Below are 22,703 nucleotides of genomic sequence, written 5' to 3'. Positions count from 1 at the left end.
GGCCTGAAACAGGCATTAATTCCACAGAAACTGCACGACTCAACAGAAATGGAAGCAGGTGTAAGAAAGAAACTTATATTGTGCTTCAAATTGAAAATTTGTTGAACATTCAAAATAGCAGCAATAGGCAGTAGTTGTCTTTCTTTCCTGGATTCCCATTAGACACCGTCTCTGGGACTATGCCTCCTTTTTCTTTATTTTTCTTTTCTCATCTTACCAACAGGACGAAACAAGACGTACAAGCTTCTCGGTGGACTGAACCAACAAGGGGAGGGGAAACCAGATTAAAACAAGTGTTTTGAAATCCAGAAGTTCAGATAAATATCACAATCACATTAATTATCTTCAGACTTTTACTGAACTCAAAAGCTGGACGCAGATTTCATAAAATGTCATTTTCTAGCCAAGAAGAATGAAGTTGTTCAACCAAAAGAGAATTGGCAATTTCGAGTGTCTGTGGTCTTGTTACTGCTCACGGACCTCCATCAGCTCAGTCACTCGTGAAACATCAGGGAGTGTGTTTATAGGATTGGGGGGGAAAGGAAAATGTTCCTTTCAACCCATTTGCCCCCACTGTGTTCTCCATCTGATCACCTGCAATAACAACCTGTGATACAAAACATTTGAACACAGCTCAAACTCGTGTAAGGCACCGCAGTGCCGGAGACTAATTGTTTTTAGGACACGGTGAAAGCAGCTTGTGCTTTAGTCAGTTCAATCAGTGAATGGAGCTTTGTAAATGTGCTTGTATAGTGCATGGCGGGTGGGGGTGGGGTGAGGACTGCCCTGTTACACCAAAGTTACCATTGTAGACTGATATTAACTTTTTTCCCTTTAATCTTAAGTTACTACAAGGAAATGTATCTACTTAACTAGTTATATGTATCTAAAGTTTCACCACCTCAGTGATAAAATACAAATTCTTCAATGTATAAAAGTATCAACCAAGTCTTACACGCCTATGGAAATTATTTTATTAATAAGATGATATGGTATGGTTAGCGTTAGCCAACTGAAACTCTTTTTTTAATGTTACATGGAGGCTGTGATTTATCTGAATAAAAATAATTTCAGTTTCTATACATAAATGAGGCTCTTTTTTCTGCATTGATATTAAATGCTTTTACTAGACATAAACAATGAGGTGCAGTATCTTGTAGCATACCTGGACAGGCTCAGTCTCTAAAAAAATAAGCAAACGTTGTTTTACTTCACTGAATGTTCACCTTCCAATAGAGCTCAACTCCATGGTTGCAGCTGTGTTGCAAAAGGCAAATAGGAAGCAGCGTGTCTCCTCAGATATGATCCTTTTGGGCTATCACTGCAAAGGATGGCAGCTGGATTCATCTTGCTGTACAGATCTACTTTCATTATGACCATGCTGAAGGTGATACCTGAGCCAACGCTAGAGTGAAATCTATAAAATCCATCATTAATGGGTCATTTTTTCCTCAGTTCCACATACTCTACATCTATACAGCGCTGTGAAGATGCATTTGCACCTTTGCATCTTTGTCACACAAGTTTTAATTCAATTCAGTTTGTTTTTATTTATATAGCACCAAATCACAACAACAATGATTTATATTGTAATGAAACAAAGAAGAACCCAACAATTACATGACCTCCTGTGAGCAAGCACTTGGCGATGGTGGGAAGGAAAAACTCCCTTTTGACAGAAGGAAACCTCTGGCAGAACCAGGCTCAGGGAGCTGGTTGGAGGGAGACATAATCAGTGTCATTAGGTCATGAAACCAATGTTAACGACAGACAAAGATAACCTGAGTAAACACAAAATGCAGTTGATGATTCTTTTATTGAGGGAAAAAATATCCAAACCTCTTTATTAATTCATATCATTCATATCATTAATTAACTGTGATTTCAAACATGTTTTTAGAAAGCTGACTGACTTAGAGGTGAACACGTTTGAAAGGCAAGTGTAAGGTTTCACACGGAGATAAATCCCTGCATTCAGTTCATCTTTGCGTGATATCAAAATTTGAAATCAGTCTGATGACCTGAATGTGTGACAAATATGCAGAAAAGAAATCAGGCAGGGACAAAACAAGGCAGAAGAGGCTTCACATCTATGGAGAAACAAAATGTTCTCAGTGCTTTCAAGTAATAAATAAATTCATAAGTATTAAATACAAGCAGCCACTGAAGAGAATCTTAGACACAATGTGGCTTTTAAGCCGGACCTCTATAGAAACAATATAAGTATTAGGTCTATTTTAGTGAAACAACACAATGCAGTAATTGATGTACTATGAAATGTAAGCATGGATAATCCTCTCTGCATCACTGAGAATCCTTAAAAGTACAGCTCAGGTCAAATTGGACTTGTCAGTTCCTGAACACTTAATGTGATTAGAGGCGCAAGGACCGGCCAAATTTGGCTGAAAACACACTCTGAGCCTATAAGAAATACTTTCAGTTCACCTTAATTTAATTGCACAAAATGTGATTGTGCTTGTCAAATCACAGCTTTAACTTGACCTCAGCTGAAGTGGCAGGCAGGACCTGCAAACTTAATTTAACTAAAATATAAAATAAATAACTCTTCTCTGTACGTGCTATCTCCTAGACCAGGGGTGGGCAACTCTAGGCCTCGAGGGCTGGTGTCCCTGCAGGTTCTAGATGTGTCCTTGAACCAACACAGCTGATTTAAATACCTAAATTAGCTCCTCAACATGTCCTGTAGTTCTCCAGAGGCCTGGTAACAAACTAATCATGTGATTCAGGTGTGTTGACCCAAGGTGAGATCTAAAACCTGCAGGACACCGGCCCTCGAGGCCTGGAATTGCCCACCCCTGTCCTAGACCCCTGCAAAAGATTCACCAAGGTAATCTTGATGGCAGGGCCATTCGATTTAATGAATTAGGCAGCATGCAGACTTTTCATGAAAGGTGGTTCTAATGAGTGTATTTTGTGTGTACATAGTAAAAAGCATGTGCCTTTAATTTATTATGACACATCTTAAGAGCATTAAACGAGGATTAAAAAAAAATTCTCCTTTTCAGATGCGTTTGGTTCCAACTTTGTTAACATGTTACTGCCACTACATTTCAATAACGCAGCAGGAGCGTATAAAACCATCCACCTGTTCATTTGCATGAATGGCATATAAACAAGTCAGGGGGCCTTGCAATCAACACATTGCTCAGTGGCCCCATCAGTGGTGAGAAACATCTCAGTGCATTTGTCGCTGAAACTAGGTTTTATCCCAGGTTCAACAGCAGTAAGATACATTTTCTAACATTTTAGGAAACTTGTGAAACCAGCACATTTCAGATTTTTGCAGTTTTTGCAAATCTGAGAAGTGCTGCATTAAAACGCTTTAACCAAAGGGACACATTTTTGGTACCTGACGCTATCTGGTTGCTAGAAAGCCTCAAATAGTTCACTAATCAAGTCAAAAGTCATTCAGGTCTGAGCAGGCTTCAGGTTTGTGTAGGTCAGGGGTTTCCAACTCCAGGCCTCAAGGACCTGCAGGTTTTAGATGTGTCCTTGATCCAACACAGCTGATTTAAATGTCTTGAAGTCCTCCAGGGGTCTGGTGATGAATAACTCATTTGATTCAGGGTGAGATCTAAAACCTGCAGGAAACCGGTCCTTGAAGCCTGGAATTGGACACCCCTGGTGTAGTTAAACAGGCCATGTGGAGATCAAATGATGTATTGTATTTTTCTTTGGCGTTTTTGGCTTGCTGGTTTGTTGAAGTGTTGAAAGAGATATATTTTATTTGCCATCGGCATATCATGGCTACAGTGAAAACCCCCAAGAGTTGGTCATTAGCATGCAGACAGGGGTGTCCAACTCCAGTCCTCGAGAGCTACTGTCCTGCAGCTTTTAGATGCATCCCTACTCCAACACAGCTGAATCAAATGGTTGGATTACCTCTTCGGCATGCCATCAAGTTTGGCAAAGGCATGATAACAAGCCATTCATTTGATTCAGGTGTGTTGGAACAAGGATGCGTCTAAAAGCTGCAGGATGGTAGCTCCCGAGGACTGGAGTTGGACAACCTTGCAGGAGTAGAACATGAAAGGATGGAGACCCTGATTAAGACCTAAAGACCTTAATACTCTCACAAGGTCTCAGTGAGGACAAATTCTAGTATCCTTCTTTACAGAAAGAAGCTGGATTACAATTTTTCCCTTTCAGGATATAGTTCAGAGTAACAATTGGGCATTCCTGTATTCTGGACTCTAAATTGCTGTCAAGTTGGAAACGCTGTATCCCTATTTACATTTCCCATCTATGAACTGGTCTAAAAGTACGATGTGTGTAGCTTTCTTTTGTCATCTTGTATAATAATCAGCTTATTTTCCTTTCATAATAATTAGCCTTCTTGTACAGAGCGTGAGTCATCTGGGAGGTCACAGCTAATCATGATCTGACTTTCTCCTGTTGGCTCATCAAAGATATTATCAACTTGCATTGAGATGACTAGACGATGATGATGATGATTGCATGCTTGGTGTGCGCTTATACCAAGACCAGCGTGCTGCATGTTTTAACGTTACTTATGCATTCTCCGACGGTGGAATACAGAGTCTAAGCACATAGGCTCACAGCTCACGCTCCAAATCAGGATCATTCTCAGTGCAACACTTCTCCCCACACCTCACCTTAATATGCTGTGGAAACGACGCTGTCCATCTGACTCATTATTGTGCTTTGTAATCATAGCAACTGCTGTGACTCTCAGGCATTCTGAGATGAATTAGAATGAGAGACATCTCTTTGCAATTTCCTTGAAAGCCCGTTCCCGCTGAAGGAACACAAGCTGGACTGAAAAAGGAAAGAATCTGGAAATAGGTATCATCTTCACTTTCCACATAACTTGAAGTAGACTGCAAATCCAAACGGGAGATATGCCGCAGAGGTGTGTGGGTGCTCCTTTCCCCACAGAGAGAAATCCGGGGTATGAATATAGCTCCCACGAAAAAAAAGAAAAAGCCAGAACAGGGCTGTAAAAGCTGTAATATGCTACTTGAAGGCGGATTTGGTAGTTACTAGTGATGATGGATTCATGTGGAGTTTCTAGGGACTAGGCTGGCTAACAGGCTCATTCCCACTGTTAAATTATTAAAGCTGGAGGGTTCAGGAACATCCACATGTTTTTGCACTCGTCATATTTTATTTCATAGTAGTCATCAGGAGAGAATTAATTATTTATAGTGCCAGGTCCCTAGACGTTTTTGAATGGCTCATTTTCGTTGGCAGCTATAGATGATTGGTTAACCTTCTCTTGTTCTATTGCCAGAGGTTTCGGTCCAGCACAGAGCAGCTATATAGAGTGGCATACCGGCCTTTATCCTGCATGTTGTGTTACCATTGCGTGTGATATCGCATTCCTTTTCATCGCTTGCAAATGAAATTTATTTGACACGAATTGCTCAATGTCCCAGGAATCCTTCATCTGTTTGTTTACTCATGCATTCAAACTTCCAGTGGGGTTATCCACAGCAGTGTTTTCACGCTTCCGACGGCTTCTTCTCTTTCAGATCCACCGATTACGGCTCCACATATGAGAGAATGAATGACAAAGTTGGATCCAAGACTGTCCTAAGTTACTTATACGTCTGTCCGTCTAACAAGAGAAAGGTGAGACGTTCATTTATCACAAAAGTTGCTCATCAGTGGAAATACTTTGACATGTTTTCCTTTAATGAATTGGGTATGATTACATTTGCACAGGCCTAATTCCATCAGTACAACCTGAGCCATGTCATACTCATCAGTCTGCTCTCCCGAGAGCCTTCTTTTCAGAGAAAACTATTTCTATTCACTAAATAACTCTAATGTCTATTTTGCCCGTTTTATTTTGGTTTCAGCACTGTCAGTGGAACTTAAGACAAATTTTAGTAAAAACATTGTAATTGGCACGATTACGTTATTTCTTGCTTTGGTTTTTGTTTTCAAAGCACATTTTTTAGGAAAAGCCAATAAGAACAGGGCACTGAGACTCACAAAGATGATTTATTTAGAACAAATATGAAATTCAGACTTTTTCATCACTACAACGCAAAACTCTGAATAAATAAACTATCAAATCCTTTACTCCCCATGAAGAAATATCATGTTTATATTGACACTAGTTAAAATATCTATTAGGATTTCTATAGCTACAACTATAACATCCCAGTTGTTGCACCCATATTTACTGTCGATTTAAGTACCTGACTGCAGCTTAGAGACTCATGTAGAACTGAGACCACCGAGCTGTGTGTGTTGTGCACTTAAATAAATAAGCTGATCTGCAGGGAATTTAAACACATCATGGTCACATTTTGAATCTAACCGGATAAGAATTTATTGCTTAACAGATTAACGTGCAGGTCGCCTGAAGACTGTCCACGACCTGTTTAGACCTGGTAGGGTTAGGGCCACATCTACTGCTGTTTGGCAAACCCAAATGGAAATATTATAACAGAAGAACTTTGAGGAGACGCGATCTGAAAGGTACCATCATAATTGGTTGTGTGATGGATGTTTAGAGGTTAAGAATCTGTATTGAACTTGACAAATCATAGTTTTAAGCGAATCAGCTCATTTTGAGGCTTTTCAATGGGAACATCAGCAGAAAGTCTTGAGGTTTATTGACAGAGACAGAATACAGACAGAACAGGTCTGTTTGGTAAATGAAAGCAGTGTTTATCTTTGGAGCAGCTGCCTGGTTTATATGACATACCTCTGTGGCTTTTACAGGTAGGATTAAATCAGTGCTCATTGCTAAATGCTGTGTTTACAAGTTGAGGTATTAAATAGAATACTAGGTAACATAGGTTATTCGATATTATTATTATTATTGGCATCTGAAATTGAAAATCTTATGTGAGTTTGCTTGTGGATAAAATCGTCTGTCTATTAGTTAGGAAACTATGTACAGTGAGTCCTTGCTCTATAAGAATGTTTCTGGCAACAATCTAAGTGGAATTTTAAGAATTTCAAGCCCCCAAAAAACAAACCCATGACCACTGCCAGCTGCCAACCATCTGCCAGTGTTTTTCATTTGCCAGAGAGTTCTGTCAAGCATTGATTTTTATTGTTTTCTGATAATCTACGAATATGTTTTTCTATCCATCTGTCTAACTCCAGCTAAAATGAAATGTGCTAATTAATACCCAATCATTTAGGGTTTTGGTCATTGTTCTATCTTTAGGGTTACAGGTCATGTCTGTCAAGCAGGAGGGATATTAAATCCCTACACTTTTATATTGAGATCCAAAGCCTTTAGCATCAGGCTGCAACTCTGATATTCCCTCATGTGTTGAACATCACGCATCTGGTGCTCCAAGCAAAAATTTGATAGGCAAGTGAAATCATAGCCAAGAGTGTGCTCCAAGCAGCAAAGCTACAGTCGGAGTCTCTTCGACCTGTAGCCTAAAGGGAACCAGAGCTGTTTCTGAATCCATGTGTTTTCAGTCAATTTACAGTATTCTGTACATAAATATATATCGACCCAGCTCTCTCGGCACAACACGGCAACTACCGTATGCATATGGCAAAAATAAAGTTTGGAAAGCAGTAAGATGATCAGTTTATCTGGTATTTATGGCCGGGGACAATAATGCTGTTTACGTGGAGCTCGACGGGCTGTTAGCTGGAATAACAAGTCACACTTTGGAGTCGCAGGTTAGTACAGATAGTTAAAGTATGTTTTATGTGAGTCATTATTTTGTTTATTATTTTTAATAGTATTGTACAAGAGTCCTATTGCCTTTTATGCCTTTTTGCAACTGTTACAGTATGAAGAATAACATTTTAGATTATTTTCCATCTAAGATGTGAAATTCAAAGTAAAGACATCGACAGAAAGTGTGGTTCAATTATGTAAGGTCTCTTTTACATAGACTGTCTAATGATTATGCATGTAGAACTTCACATTATCTAAAGAGCACCACTGCACTATCATCACTAGTCATCTGAAGGTACTTTATATTATAAGGTAAATATTATAAGTCACCTGTTTGCTGGTGGGCTCCCTCCTGCAGCTGAGAACATTGTTAAGAAGGTTAAACCTAAGCAGGAAGGGTTTGGCCTTAATAACAGTCATAATAATACTGACTTTAGAATTCAAAGGTTGCACGTCGAGTTGAGAACTCTCTGTAGGTTTCACACTGTCACAGTGTTTATATGTTAAATCAGTTGTCGCTATAAAATATTCACAAAGGCTTCTTTAAATGCCACCCAGGACCGCCGAGACCGTAGAACTGAAAATTGTTTTCTTTAAAACATTTAAACAGTCAATTCAAAGTAAGTTTAGTCAGAACTGAGATTTTCCCAACAATATGATTACGTATCCTTGGAAACAATCCTTTTGTCTACATTGGCCTACTTGGTTAGACTCATGTGCGGCACAAACCAAAGCGTGACGACAGGCCGTGTGGAGAACGTGCTCGTTGCTGTGGAGGTGCTCGGGCTCATCAGCCTCACTATGCCAGGGCCGAGCCAAGGTACTGACCCTGAATACGTTTGCGTGCCATGGGAGTTAATAGGATCTCCAAGAGTGTTGAGCTAAACCACGTGAAGGTGAGGAACAGATCATAGCCGATGCTGATTGCTCCTCATGACTCACTCCTCCTCTCTGTTTATGTGGAGAAAATTTAATTCCACATCAAGGGCATAGCAGAAACGTAGTCCCTCAGGTTCTCTCTCTCTCAGGTTGCTGATGTGACACACTTTGTGTTATTCGGCTTACGCGAGAAAAAGAAAAAATAACACGTGTACTCATGTAAACAACTGATATTAGTCCTTGTTTTTTTAATGCAGGTTTGTAACGGCGTACGTTGGAAAAAATCTAGCAATAATCCAAATGTTTTCCCAGTTTCATTCTGCCTGTGGGCTGATTGCCTCTTCGACCTCATCTATGGCCTAATTATTTTGGTTTACCGTCGTGCATGTATGAAAGTTTGCCTGAACACTTGCTTTATTTATCTTTTGCCTCTTGCATCCGAGTCGTCGTGTTTAATGTCTGCCCGTGTTCTATAAAAAAGCCGTCTGGGTGCCCAATCAGTCACTGTGAGATACAATCGTCTGCTGCCCTCTGAGATATTCCTTCAACCACAATAAAGGCGCCATTATATGTTAACTGCTTTTGTTTTTTCTTTTGTGCTTACATTGTTTTAGAAATAAGGTGAAGCTGTGACCTTTTACAAAGTCACATTATAGATTTGAATGATGGTAATGACATTTAGTGCAGATCGCTGAAATTGACAGCTGCCATGAATCTTCTTGGCTGTATTCTGATGCTCACCATGTGCTAAATCCTTGATCGAACAGCTCATGGATTACGTTAAATTAAAAATAAGGACGTGCACTGTTAAAATGCCATTGAGGAAGCGAGACAGTGAAAACATGATAGCTAAATGTTGGCGATTAAGTCCTGATCCATGCTTAATGAGCATAGTGCTGCGACAACTGTGTTAAACCCTCCCGTCAAACAAAGACTAAGCTCAATTGATCTGGCGTGATGCGATTCATTTGCTGCAGAGAGTCTCTTTTCCTCCCTCTCTGATCCATACCTCCACATCTCATCATCCGACAGCTGCTGGCTTCCGTCTTGGTGCCATAGCCCATGCACAACTCAACGGCAGGCTGATAAAACACAAAGGTTATCCCTCCGACCTTTATCGATTTCGTTTTGTTACTCTCCTCACTCGCCCACTTCCTCACCGAGGCCGAGTGGATGCTGTGAGGGAAATCTTAATCACCTCTCGCTAATGCTATCGGTCACTGGGATTTTGGAAGTGAATAATTATTGTTTGAGGCTGATTGTTTTAGTAGGCAGGAGAGAAATTGGCTGCTGTTCCATTTCCCGCCTTTGTATTGGCGTTGAATTGGTTCTGGGTTCTTTCTAATTGCAGAGGTGACAGACAGAAAGGGCTTGTTACGATAATGTCTGAGGTTGGGAAGTAATGTGGTTGTTTTTGCACGTACAAGGTGGTAAGTGAGTAATAGAAATGTGAAAATGCTTTCTGCGACTGGCTCCCGATAAAATGAGAGGCCCGTCGTGAGCCTCTCTGAATCAAGGCTACAGGAGAGATGACCTAAAATGCTGCAATTGAAAGCTATAGTTGTACCAAGAATACGTGACGCTCGTCGCTCAGCTCAAAGCTCGAGCTAAAGACGAGGGTAGATTTTTGTATGAGACATACAATGTGTTCAGACAGGCTTTTCTTTCCTTTAACTGAAAGTCCTGACAGGTGACTGAAAATGTAAAACAGACTCTGCTGCTCACAGCAACATGATGAAATATGATTACTGCTTAAAAACTGTAAATTACATCCGACAAGCCCCAAAGACTGTTGCAGATATCAGGAGGCCTTGGCATTAGACAGTGACAGGTAATGAATGGCAAGATTGGCGAGCCCGGGCCAATGAGAAACCCAGATTGAGAAAGTGCTGCCTGTTTATTGGTGCTTAATGAAAAACAATTTATCTAAATCACCACCGGGGAGGGTTCCCGGTTAAAGCTCTGGAAAGAAGTCTAGCTTTTCTGTCAGTGACAAATGTGCTGTTGTTTTTCCAATTCAAATGGAATTGACGAGAGAAAACAGCCGTTTGGGCTGTGAGCGCCATCGCTACCCACCGTTCCACCACACAATTATAGTGGAGGTGTGGGCATTGTAGTGTAAGCCAGATAACAGACTAAACACTGCGAGAGAAACATTCAGAGCTGCACTACCTCATGTTTTAATTTTAACGAGAAACACGGTAGATTGGTTTGTACTCGGCTCTCTGAGAACGTTGGAGTCAAGCTAATTTTTCCTTTTTATTTTTTACTTTTGTGGAGCACAGATTAGCCTATTAACCCCGTTTCCAGCTGCAACACGGGGCGGCTTTCAGAACCAGGTGACCAACAGGACCAATAAGCAGTTAGCTGAGAGGCTATGTAAGCAGAAGCACTAGCAGTCAGGCAAACAGTGTTTTCATCAGGATTTGGTAAGAAAAATAAAATAGGTTTTTGGACTTACCAGTTCAATTTTACTGTGTGTGTGTGTGTTAACAAATTAGCAGCCGTTTCTTAAAGGTGAGCTATAAAACATTTACTGCAAACTGTTCGGCCGAGAAATAATAAATATTACAAAGACTTGCATGTTGCTTTACATATTAGCAGCATGCAAGTCTTCGCAGCCAAGCAAACAGTATTAAAAAAGACATTAAAGATCAGATGCACAATATTTTCTTCATCTTCATTGTACTGTTGAAACACCCCCGATACCTGTGATGCCGTTGTGAATGCTTTCAGTGGGTCCTGTGGGTTACACAATGATGCCTCAGACTAGGGCTGAACGATTATGGAAAATAATCTAATTGCGATTTTTTTGCCCCAATATTGCGATTGCGATGCAATATGCGATTATTTTTTAAGGTCTTTGTCTTCTGTATTATTAAACAAAGACAAGCAATACATCATATAGTATGGCCAATACTATATTACATTAATTTTAAACTGTTCTTTCCTGGAAGACAGACCTCTGTTATGATGACATGAGGTGATGCATGAATTGATGACTGACATTTTTATTTAACTTCTTCAATCACAACAGTATATTTGAACATACACAATAGTTTATTTTTAGCTTACAAACATCTGAGCATAAAGTGCTGACAAGGAACCCTGGTGTAAACATTAAAATGAAAGTCAGTACAATGTGCAGATTGCAGAAATATACATAAACAAAATCAGTGGCTTTACCACACTCAGTTTTTCGACATCTGTGAACTACTAGACAGTCATTCAATTAAAAAATAATATTAAATAAATAAAACTAATAAATAAAAAATACACACATCTTACTGATCTCTGCAGTCAGTAACATTACACATAAAGTGCAAACATAATAGCAATTGTATAAACACACACACACAAACACGCCTTTAAACTTTAAAGGCGTGAAATTGGACGGTCTAGTTCTGATTAGCGTCACCGCTGTCTCGGTGGAGTTTAATAAACTCGGCCGTCTGCTTCTTGCTATCTAAAATATAACCAGACACTGGTGTAAATTCTCGACTGTCTCATACTTCTGTTTAATAAGTTTTCTGTTTGACGTTTAGTCAGCTGTGTGAAAACCAAGGAGGAACCCACCCGGGGGATTAATAAAGTTTTATTTTATCTAATCTAATAACTTTAATCTCAGCCAAACCGATTTACTCACGAACAAACAAAACACTGAAAAAAGCCCAACAATAACATTTTTAGGTTGTCTAAGTGACTTATATATTACGTTTAACCCGAGCAGCGAAACTCCGCGGTGATCTGAAAATGATGTGCCGGGAGTTGTGCCGTTCTCGGCCGCATCAGTAACCCTCGAGCTCCCGGCTAGCTGTCGAGCTGGTGGGTAGCAGACGCCTCTGAAAACGTCGAAGCACTTTTGCAAATATGGGATATCTTGATAAACCGAGCAGATATTTGATGTTTACACAACTACTTTCTCGCCTGAAAATATGTTAAAAGTTTATTTTGTGACCCAGAAAGATTAGTATGAGTAATTTTAAAACTTAGTAGCGGCCGCCATTGCTGGAAACTGGAGTTTGGCTGGGCCGCGCTATGAATTCTGGGATATGGTAGTAATTTGGACAGCCTTATAATCGCAGTATAATCGCAGCCTTTGCGGTTAGAAAATTGCACTTGATCATGTCGCGATATTATCGCAAATGCGATATATCGTTCAGCCCTACCTCAGACCCCACAGGCTCTTTGTTTTCATGGGAGCACTGCATCAGCGCAGAAATGTTGAGGTGGGCTGTACGTATCAAATGAGCAATCCACACCAATGCAAAACCCAGATTTCCCAGCATAACTCTGCATGGTGTTAATGTTATGGCTGATTAGAGCATCCACACCTATCCTGTGATGAAGTGTGTATTGATCAAGATTAGTTACCCTAAAAGTGAAGCATACAACAAAACACCTTTATTTATTTATTTGTGTGGAATCATTCAAATCCCTGTTTATATAAAAGTAAACCAAACTGATGATGGATTCATTTCAGATTCTATGAGTCAAAATAGTACCATCCCTTTTAAATGCTACATCTATGCTAACACCTTCTTTTTATTCAAGGAGGAATTCCTGTGAACATTTTATCTGCTCCCACAAAGACTCCAAATGTCATTAGCTGAAAGAAATATGCATTGTGGAATCCCTGTTCTTAGTGAATACTGTAATAACTGTGATAGCTCTGGTAGAAATATTCCAAGCATGAAATTAGGGCTTCTACTACTGTGGAGCTGTTAAATTTGAAATTAGAGTTTTATTGGAAGGAAAAATGACATGCTAAAGCACCGACTGATAAGCAAAATAACACACTGTATGTGCAGATTCATGCATGGCTGCTCAATCACTTGTTTCTACGGCACTTAATTGCAGCTAGACCACAAGTGGCGTCACTTTACTGTAAACTATTTGGACAAGTCGTTCCAATGATCAATTTTTCTGATGCCACCTACGTGCTCGAATGTGGTTGTGTTTTGGTTTAGATGCCACTTCCCTCTTTGCTGCGAGCAACCTTCTATTTTGGAACGAGACGATGAAAATGCCGAAGCGCCGCCTCAGAAAAGCTGCAGAACTATGGCAACGCAAGTGCAACAGTCACAGTCAAGAAATGAAGCTGGAAATATTCCAGAGCTGTTTGCCAAGCATAAGCCCGACGTGTGCCAAAATGCCGAGCCTATTCTGCTGACACTAACGTCTCTCTTCCACCTCTTCTCATCTCCCCATCTTTCCACCTCTTTGCACAAAATTTGCCCTTTAAATCCTTTCTTCTCCCATCTTCAAAAACGCACACCTTTATCCTTCACGTGTGTGCACGCCCTCCTCCTCATCCTTTTCCTTTTCTTCCCCTCCCCACTCTCAGATTATGGTGTTGACAGATCCGGAGTTTGAGAGCAGCGTACTCATCAGCACTGATGAGGGAGCCAGTTACCAGAAGTACCGCCTCAATTTCTACCTCCTGAGCCTTTTATTCCACCCCACTGAAGAGGACTGGGCCTTAGCTTACAGTCACGACCAGAAGGTGAGATCATTGTCATCTTTTTTCTGTCCTCACCTGTAATTAGCTCTTTGCTCCTTACTTGCAACCTTTTGTGCTGCTCACATACCATACTGTAGGTTTTTCAATTTAGCTAATTACCTGATGGCTTTTACTCACCCGATGAATGTAATTTAAAATTATTTAGCTAGAATTAAGTGTGAGGCCTTTCTTTGAGACACACTATTATTACAAACCCTCTATTTCTATATCCATCCTTTAATATTGTCACAATCCCCTTGGTTAAATTGTAAGTTAAACATATTGATTGTTTTGCATGAAAGCTTTTCAGTGGTAGCAATAACGGTGCTAAAAAAATCTCCACTCTCAACTTTTGTTGAACTGAATTGTTAAATTCTCCCCATTACTAACTAACCCTTCATGTAACATGCGCCACAATCAATACAAGCACAGACATCCTTTGTCATCTGTTTTACACTACCCCCCAAATCACTGTAAAGGCTCGGGTTGTGAAGTGTGTGTGACAGCAAATTCATATTTGCTGAAAGCGCTTGTAAGAAAACTAACAAACAAGTAATTTTTAATTATGATAATAAAAATGTTCTATCTTTACGGAGCCCCGCAGGGGACATGGGAGAAAAAAAAAATTAAGACTGACTTTTGCGAAATCTTGCAAAGCAAACTCGGGATCTCGCAAAACTTTTGCGAGATATCGCAAAACTTTTAGCCGCATTCTTTGGACACCGGCTCGAAGCCGACCGGGAGGTCGAGGCACGATGTGCCGGGAAAGCAGTGTTCCTCCCGGCTGTAGTAGGTCTTCTTCGGCCTTTGGCCTTCGACCTCCCGTTAGCTTCAAGCTAACAGGAGGTCGAAGGCCAAAGAATGCGGCTAAAACTTTTGCGAGATCTCGCAAAAGTCAGTCTTAATTTTTTTTTCTCATGTCCCCTGCGGGGGCTCCGTATATCTTTATTTTCTTTATGAAAATAATCAATCCAATTCTATAACGAGCAGCAGAGCGACGCCACCTGTTGGTTAGAGTCCCACATCAAGTGTTTTTGCCTCAGTGTCTCTCATTCAGCATCAGCATCTGTTTCCAAGACAACATAACTACCATATGAACTAATCAAATAGTCAGGTGAAGTCTGGGATCTACATCTGCAAAGTTGGTCATTTACCATTTAAAAATGTGTATTTATGATGCTAAAGTATATTGTGTTTCTCACACTTTTCATGTATCTTGAGTAGCTAGCTAGATCGCAGTCATGAAAAACAAAAAGTGTGCCTATCATTGTACAAGCAAACCATATGAAACAGGTATATGAAAACTGTCTTCCATTAGCCACAGCCACATGGTGAACGTGGCCATACTGTCTTGAATATAAGGAATTTATATCATGAAACGGTAAATTCATTATGGAGGTTTTTAGAGAACAAGAAAAACTATTTTGGTCGTATTTTGGGCTGAACCTCAATCAGGAAACAGCCCCAGTAGGAGAGCTGGCTGTGCCTAAAAATGAGTCTCAGCCTGTAATGATTCTCATTTCCCACTCGAGTCTTCATCATGGTGTCACCTTCACTGAGCTTTGTCACACAGTATGTAGCTCAGCACAGCTTCTTCACGCAGAGCTCCAAGATTGTGCACAGGAAACAGCTGCCATTAAGGTCAGTGACGCTGACCTGAGAGCCAAAACGATCGTCCTGTAGGACGGGACTTGGTGCAGGAAGGTGGTGGCTGCACCAGGCCGCTCAACAACTAATCTTTCTAAAGCACGCTGCGGGACTCAATGTCAAGCTGAAGTAGAACTAACAAAAAAGTAAAAATAAAAAAAGGTGATTAAATGAAATGGTTGAATAACTTCAAACTAACCAGCCAAGCTGACTTTAGCCTTGGATGATTTTGAATTAGGTGGAAATTTAATTACCAAATCTGTCCTTTTATATCTTTAATATAAAACATCTGTTATATGTATGAGTGTCACGATCGCTGGCTTGGGCCTTTTCTAGGACCAATGAGATAATCTGCATCCATCTGTCCCTCCACAGTCCACGAGAATCACTGCTCCTTCTAGAGTTGTAGTTAGATTGTAGTGAAACTTACACTCAACTAACAGGTCTCCACCCAGATTGTGACAATCTAAAGTAAATTTTACATCCGCTTTAATTTTAGGCACTCTCTGTTTGGTGTCTTTATGGTTTCTTTGTATTTAGTTAAGTTGTTGTTAGACTTTGGTTTTCACATGTTTCTTAGTTCTTGTTAAATTTTGCTTTGCATTTCCTCCTGTGATTCCTCTGTTTGCTATTCATTTCCCGTTTTGTTTTGGTAGTTCATCGTTTCCTGTGTCCTGTGCACTTTGATTACTCTCACATGTGTCTTCTGTCCCTCCTGCTTCTGCTTCCCTGATTACCTCATGTGTGAATAAATAGTCCAGCCCTTCCTCCGAGTCTCCGTCTTTGTGTTGGTATCATCTTCTTGGAGTTTTGGCTTTCATTTCCTTTCTGTTGTGGACCTTTTGTACTTTGGATTTCATCAACTCAAATGAGAGGTTTGTTCTCAGTTTCTTAAGCCTGTATTTAGTTTACACTCCAATACATGACAGTAACATAAAGAGAAAGTGAACAAATACTCCCCCAGCTGATTACATAATAATCCAAAACCTCAACATTTTAATTTCAAGTATAGTATAGTATGGTCTTTGTTTGTTTTGCCCCCAAGTGTGATGCTGTTTGTTTCTAAAATTAGAGTTACTGTCCCATAGCTTATTAAAGGAGATGTGGAAACTGATCTACCAATAAAGTGAAATGAGATTTTTTGATTGAATACATATTCTCTAAGTGTGTTAGAACCACGCTTGAACCTCCAGCTAAGCAGAGTTTGCTCATCTAATAACTAGATGTCATGAACCAGAGGTTCACCCAAAGAAAGGACCCAAATGCAGACACCAAACACACGCAAAGTAACTATTGACAAGGATATTTGTATACGAAGCGGACAAAGTCTTAAGTAAATAATAGCCACGGAGGATCGGTGACTGGGACTGAGAGGGATGGTCCTAGCAAGTCAGGTTGCAGGAGAGGTAAGAGGTCAGAGGGGTTTTTACACGTCCAAGTTAGTAAGCACTGAGGAGGGGAGGTCCGTGGACGCTTCCTCAGGAGCCCTGAGGTGTAATGAGAAGGTCAGAGGGCAGGCAGGAAGGGAGAGAGGGAGACGGAGAATATCCCGGTGACATTGAACCAGGGAATGCAACAGCTCGCCATTGAGAGAGTAACAAACTGGCGAGGAAAAACAGGTTGCACAGGATTAAGTAGCTCTCGTGCTGATTGCTTGCAGATGGAATAGAGGTGAGGCGCTGGAGGTCCCACCCAAAAGGGAAGGACCCAGGGCCACAGATGGAAAACCTCCAGACACTCCCACGGATCATGACACTAAATAATTTATCAACTAATTGCAAAAGGCTCGGGATCCTCCTGGGCGAACATGGATGGACGGAAGGATAAACAGACAGTTTTACTTTTCTGTCATATGTTTGTTTTGAGCTGTTCTTCAGTGGAGCAAAAATGCGTCTTCTAATTAATTTTTCCCCTTTTTAATCAGAGACATGGGGAATGCATTTGATTTACTGTATGTGATTTTTGCAGTTTGTTTGGAACACGTCATGTTGGAACATTCCTCTAAAACCAGCTTTTTGAGCTAAGTGTCATCTCTTTACATGACCATCCATCCAGAGCAAACTTCACTCTCAAATGTCTTTTTGTTTCACCTGATCAAAGAGTGTAGTGTCAGCATCCTTCAGGCTTCTCTTCGTGCTTTGACCAAGTTTTGTTAGCCATGTTTTTCTTCTATAGTTGGCGACTTCACGTTATGTCCTTCACACTGTCAGAGAATCAGTGGAATATCATAAGTCAGCAGCTTTAATCTCTTTTACAGTAAAAAGATCAGCTAATAGATTCTGCTGTTGTTGTTGCTGTGTTTCTGCATATGTTCAATAGAGTCCTTTGACGCCGCTGAACTCTCACCAATCTTTATAACGTCTCACTACTTGGTTTCTCTTATTCAAATTTTCTGTTACAACTGAAGCCAATGCTGAGAAAGCGCTGCTCAGTCACAGTTCCTTATATCATAGATCATGCACTTAAGTTTAATTTGAAGTTGCAGGGTTTCCTCAGAGACGGGTCAGTAAAATCTGATTTTGCAGTTCATAGATTTCTCAGAATAACGAGCAAGCCGGCACATGTGTGTTTCTGTTCAAATAAAGTCACTTTAGTAAATTTGTACTTCACTGGAAATGGTGTAAAATGCATCAAAAATGGAACCATAAAATTAAGTATATTCCCCACAATCTCTGTGCAGCGTATTCTTTGCTGATCGTTCTTGGTTAAATAGTTCTTTGATTTTTCAAAGTTCAAAATACGTTTGTTACACCAGACTTGATTGTTTGCTCATAACGTTATTGCTTTGTGTTCATAAATGAAGGCAAACAAACAAGATGCACAACATTTGTATAATTGTTATCTACACTGAACGGTTTTTTACTATAGCTTAGTCAACTCTGCTGACATACGGGGAATAGAAACGCTGAGTATAATGCCACTTAGGGATGGGTATTGATACGATTTTCACAATTCCATTTTCGATTCTGTTTAACGATTCGATTCTTTATCGATTCTTTTTAAAAAAGGAGAACACTAAGGTCGATTAGCTTAGAACTTTGTTTTATATCTTCTCTTTGAACAAGAGACAAATTTAGGAGTAACATGGCCTTACAAACCCAACAGTGAGAGCTTAAGAGATCCAGCCTACGGCTCTTCAATGGGGTGTCACAGGGTCCCCAGGAAAAAAAATGTAAATGTAAAATAATAAAATTAATGTTCTTCTGTAGCAATAACAAAGTATAACATAAATTATTCTGTAGCAATTACACAAGAATATCCAGTAATGTCCCTGCCTACAATTAAACACATTCACTTACTGAAAATCACCTGCTGTGGCCAACGGGTGCAAGCCTTTGACCACAAACTGAGTCACTGCTCGGTGACATTCGTCTATCCTGGCCTGAAAGGAGACGCTACCGGTAGACTGCAGCGAGAACTGCCAGCGTCTGAGCCAGACTCTGTCTCTCTCATCATGGTCACCTCAATGCACAGTAATGGCAGGTTTGTAATAAGGCAGATCGCGCTAACATAATATGCACTGTTAGTTGATTATTTACCTGCCGCATTAACGGGAGAGGACGTGCAAACGTTACCGCTGCTGCTGGGTTGAGATTCACGAGTCCGGAGCGGAATTAAAAACACGACATTCATTTAAGGGCATCGTGTGTTTTGTGAGCAAATGCTTTTGCATATTCGTAGTGTTTCCTTAAATGAAATATCTACTTTGCCAGTATTGCAAGTTGCCCTGTTGTCATCCGTTCTCGAAAAGTATAACCAAACTTTTGATCGTTTGAGCCGCCGTGTTTCCTGTCAGGTAAATGACACTCCGCAACGTGGTGACGTCGTTCGCGGCGACTGGAATCGATAAGGGAATCGTTTGCAAAAATGGCAAACAATCCCAAGGAATTGAAACAGTGGGAATTTCGATACCCATCCCTAATGCCACTTCTCGTGAGTTAACCATGAGAGCAGTGCGTGTTGTGTTCAAAGATCAAAGTCTTTCTGCAAGCAAGTGTTGCTTTTTGTCAGCCATGTTGGTGATGCTTCCTAACAGTTTTTTTAGATTGTTCAAAGTTACTGGGTAGAGACCTTTATTGCCTTTTCCACCATCTCCAGGACCTAAAAGCAGAATGTATAGAATAACCAGTCAAATTCATAATGCATAAAAAGTCTCAGTAGCTTTTCCTTCACAAATTACTTCAACTTCGACCTCTGCACGTCAGTTATGACACATTAACTCACTTAATTCATCAGTAAGCCAAAAACTCTTAAAAGCACAGCTGCTCACATCTTCACCATGAACGGAGTAGACATGCCCGCCACCACACAGCTGAAATGATCATGAACGTCTACTCTGTGCTTGTATTTATAAGTTTCAGCTCTTTTATCCAGGGGGAGGTCAACCACTGTCCTTGCTATTATTACATTCTTTCATAGATTTCTATGCAGGGTTCAAAGCACCATGTCTTGGAATCTTTAACTGGAGCTTCAAAGCATCATCGTCATTGTTGTACTGAGATTTGATTACTTTAATCATACATTTGATTATGTATTCTGCACTTTGTTGTAAATACATTGTAATTATTTTGAAAGGATATTATTTTGAATCAGCCTCATTTTCTGATGTACTGACAGATTCTTAGAATCTGCTTCACATATGAAGGGTGTTGTATTCATCTCATTCATCATGTAGTTTCTAGTTAGGAATTGTTGTTTCTTGCTAACAGGGGACCACAGTACTAATACATTTCTTTCTAAAGAAAATAATCCTCTCCACTTTTAGTTTCTCTTTTTGACTGTTTTTGGAATTTAATAAAATTTGTGTATGAAGGAAAAAGTAAAAAAGTCGTCTGCAGCACAACTTTAGTTTGAGCTCCAAACATTGCTCGAGCATTTAAACTCCAAGTAAAACCTCCAAATTCTGCAGCTGCTATTTTAGACTATAAGATTAAGTATTAAGATGAGCAGGCTAGCCAAGTTCAAGAAGTTCAAATCCCTGTGAAGTCTGGGTGGGAGCTGACTTGAAAGAGCGGTGCTTCCCGCCTTCAGCCAAGGTTCTGGGCAAAACATAAAATTATTCCGATGGCTTGAGAAGAGTAAAAAGGACTCATCAGTCACCACCGCAGCATGATTGGAAAACAGTCTTTCCTAATGTTAATTAAAAACAGCCCTTAGCAGGCTACATTATACAAAATATGAGGTGCTCCCACCTTACATCTCACAAGATCAATAGCAGTAACAACTATTGATCTCACGGATTAAATAGATCTTGGTTGTGAAGGCAGAATACACATCAAGCAGAAGAGCAGAAAGATCAAGACGGCCGGGGTGGATGGGACACGGATTTGGCAGTTCAACAAAATCAAGGTCGTCCGTGTCGGGGTGTGGAAGATTATAGGTGTTAGGAGACTGTGGCTAATACGGCTATAATTTGCATCATCACAGGCTTCCGTGGCCCCCAGAGCAAAAGACCCAGTCGTGATTATCACCTCTGCTAGACCCATTTTTATTCACCTCCCGAATGTGTCATCTGTGCGCTGCATCTACCTCCCCAGGGCTGTTGTTGCAAATAAAGAACGTGCACTCCATCTATTTAGTTAAAAGCGGTTTACATAGATATTGTTGGTCCCCTAATTCAACCTGATTCCCCTCACAGCCTTGACACTTCATCTCCACTGTTGAGCCAGCAGCAATAAGCTTTAATATGCTCATTTTCAGCTTGTAACCAGCTAATAGTTTTCAGACTGGGTCACTCTGAATTTAATCAGCTGTAAGTTGGTGCTTAGCCGTGGTTAAGTGAAGCACTGAGGATTTAACTTTCTTTAGAGAAAGAATCCATGTCAGGACAAACAGGCTTGACTGAAGTATTTGTTGTCATTGTCGATTCCCTTTTATGACTTTTTAAAATTAACATTCAGGTCAGACCCCTCTTTGAGTAAATTAAGATATTTTTAGATTTAGAAGTCTTGGCCACATTTTCAAGCTCGTATCTCTCGGCTGCGAGGAGTTTGTGGAGACAATTACTAACTGATGTAGTCCCAGGCTGGCTGCTGAGAATAGGGCAGTGTTGCTATTGCCAAGTGAGAGAATTATATAAATAGGCTAATGCAGGAGAACAGTAAAGGGAAGAAGCTTCACACATAGAATAAATAGGAATCATCTTATTTATTCCCTAGTTTTAGGATGTCTTGTCTAAAATAATTTCTAGCAAAGGGCCAGACAAGAACTAGCTGTTTTCTCTAATTTTCTCACTTACCCAGGAGAGTGCTTTTTGCCCTTTAGCTGTTATAAATACCATAATATTTCTAATGTTGTGTTGGTAGATATTTTGTAGCAGTTAAGGGACACTGCTGATACCTTCCCTTGCATCGCATTAACAGAGGAGCTGTAGGGATTTGTAAACACTAGGTTTGATGCAATGGAAATTACCATATCTCTGCTAACGCTTCAGCAAACTTGAGAGACAAGGCCCTGACTCTCTAATGGATTGTGTGGTTATTAACTCATCCAGTAATTACATCAGAGACGAGTACAGTGCTGTACACTGTAATCAAAGGTTGTCTACAATCTGCTGGCTCCTTATGTGGATTTACCACCTATCGCAGAGGGGAATCATTTTCCAGCTAGTATTTTTCATTGATCATAATTATTTTAATTACCATAATTATGCTCCTCAAGACTACTCATCCTTTTATTAAGTTATCGAGAATCCTAAATATATTTACATCCTAAATATTTTTTCAAGAAAACTGGACAGAACTGTTCCAACTTTTAGTCACTAAAGAAAGTGAAACTCAAAAATAACAGTGTACACTGTAGACCAAAGGTTTAGCACACTGCTAAATTACAAGGTTAGAATGCTAACGTGCTAACAGAGACCACAGAGCAAGAAGGTTCCTGCTTCAATCTCCAGCTTAAGCCTTTTTGGGTGGAGTTTGCAGACCAGACAGGGGCTGCAAAACCAAGGCAGTCATGCACTAAAACATGCACAGCTTTATTGTCGATTTTACTAAGTAGGACCGTGATTTAAAAAATGAAAATCAT

The 22,703-nt window shown here is 40.2% G+C and overlaps 1 protein-coding gene across 1 annotated transcript in view; it reads left to right on the top strand.

Moving 5' to 3' along the window:
- The window catches only part of sorcs3a (sortilin related VPS10 domain containing receptor 3a), a 244,761-nt gene that overhangs the window by 121,030 nt on the left and 101,028 nt on the right, over positions 1 to 22,703 (top strand). The window contains exons 3-4 of the mRNA XM_085460496.1: positions 5,517 to 5,616; positions 13,875 to 14,033. Of these exons, the coding sequence (XP_085316622.1) occupies positions 5,517 to 5,616; positions 13,875 to 14,033 (259 nt within the window). The remainder of the gene's footprint in view (positions 1 to 5,516; positions 5,617 to 13,874; positions 14,034 to 22,703) is intronic.

Source organism: Copadichromis virginalis, linkage group LG6 (genome assembly GCF_057382275.1).
Source record: "Copadichromis virginalis isolate Kocher_CV1m ecotype Utaka linkage group LG6, C_Virginalis_male_GT1.1, whole genome shotgun sequence".
In the NCBI taxonomy this organism is placed as follows: domain Eukaryota; kingdom Metazoa; phylum Chordata; class Actinopteri; order Cichliformes; family Cichlidae; genus Copadichromis; species Copadichromis virginalis.
The sequence above is the reverse complement of the archived record's forward strand: the minus strand, read 5'-3'. Positions and strand labels throughout refer to the sequence as shown.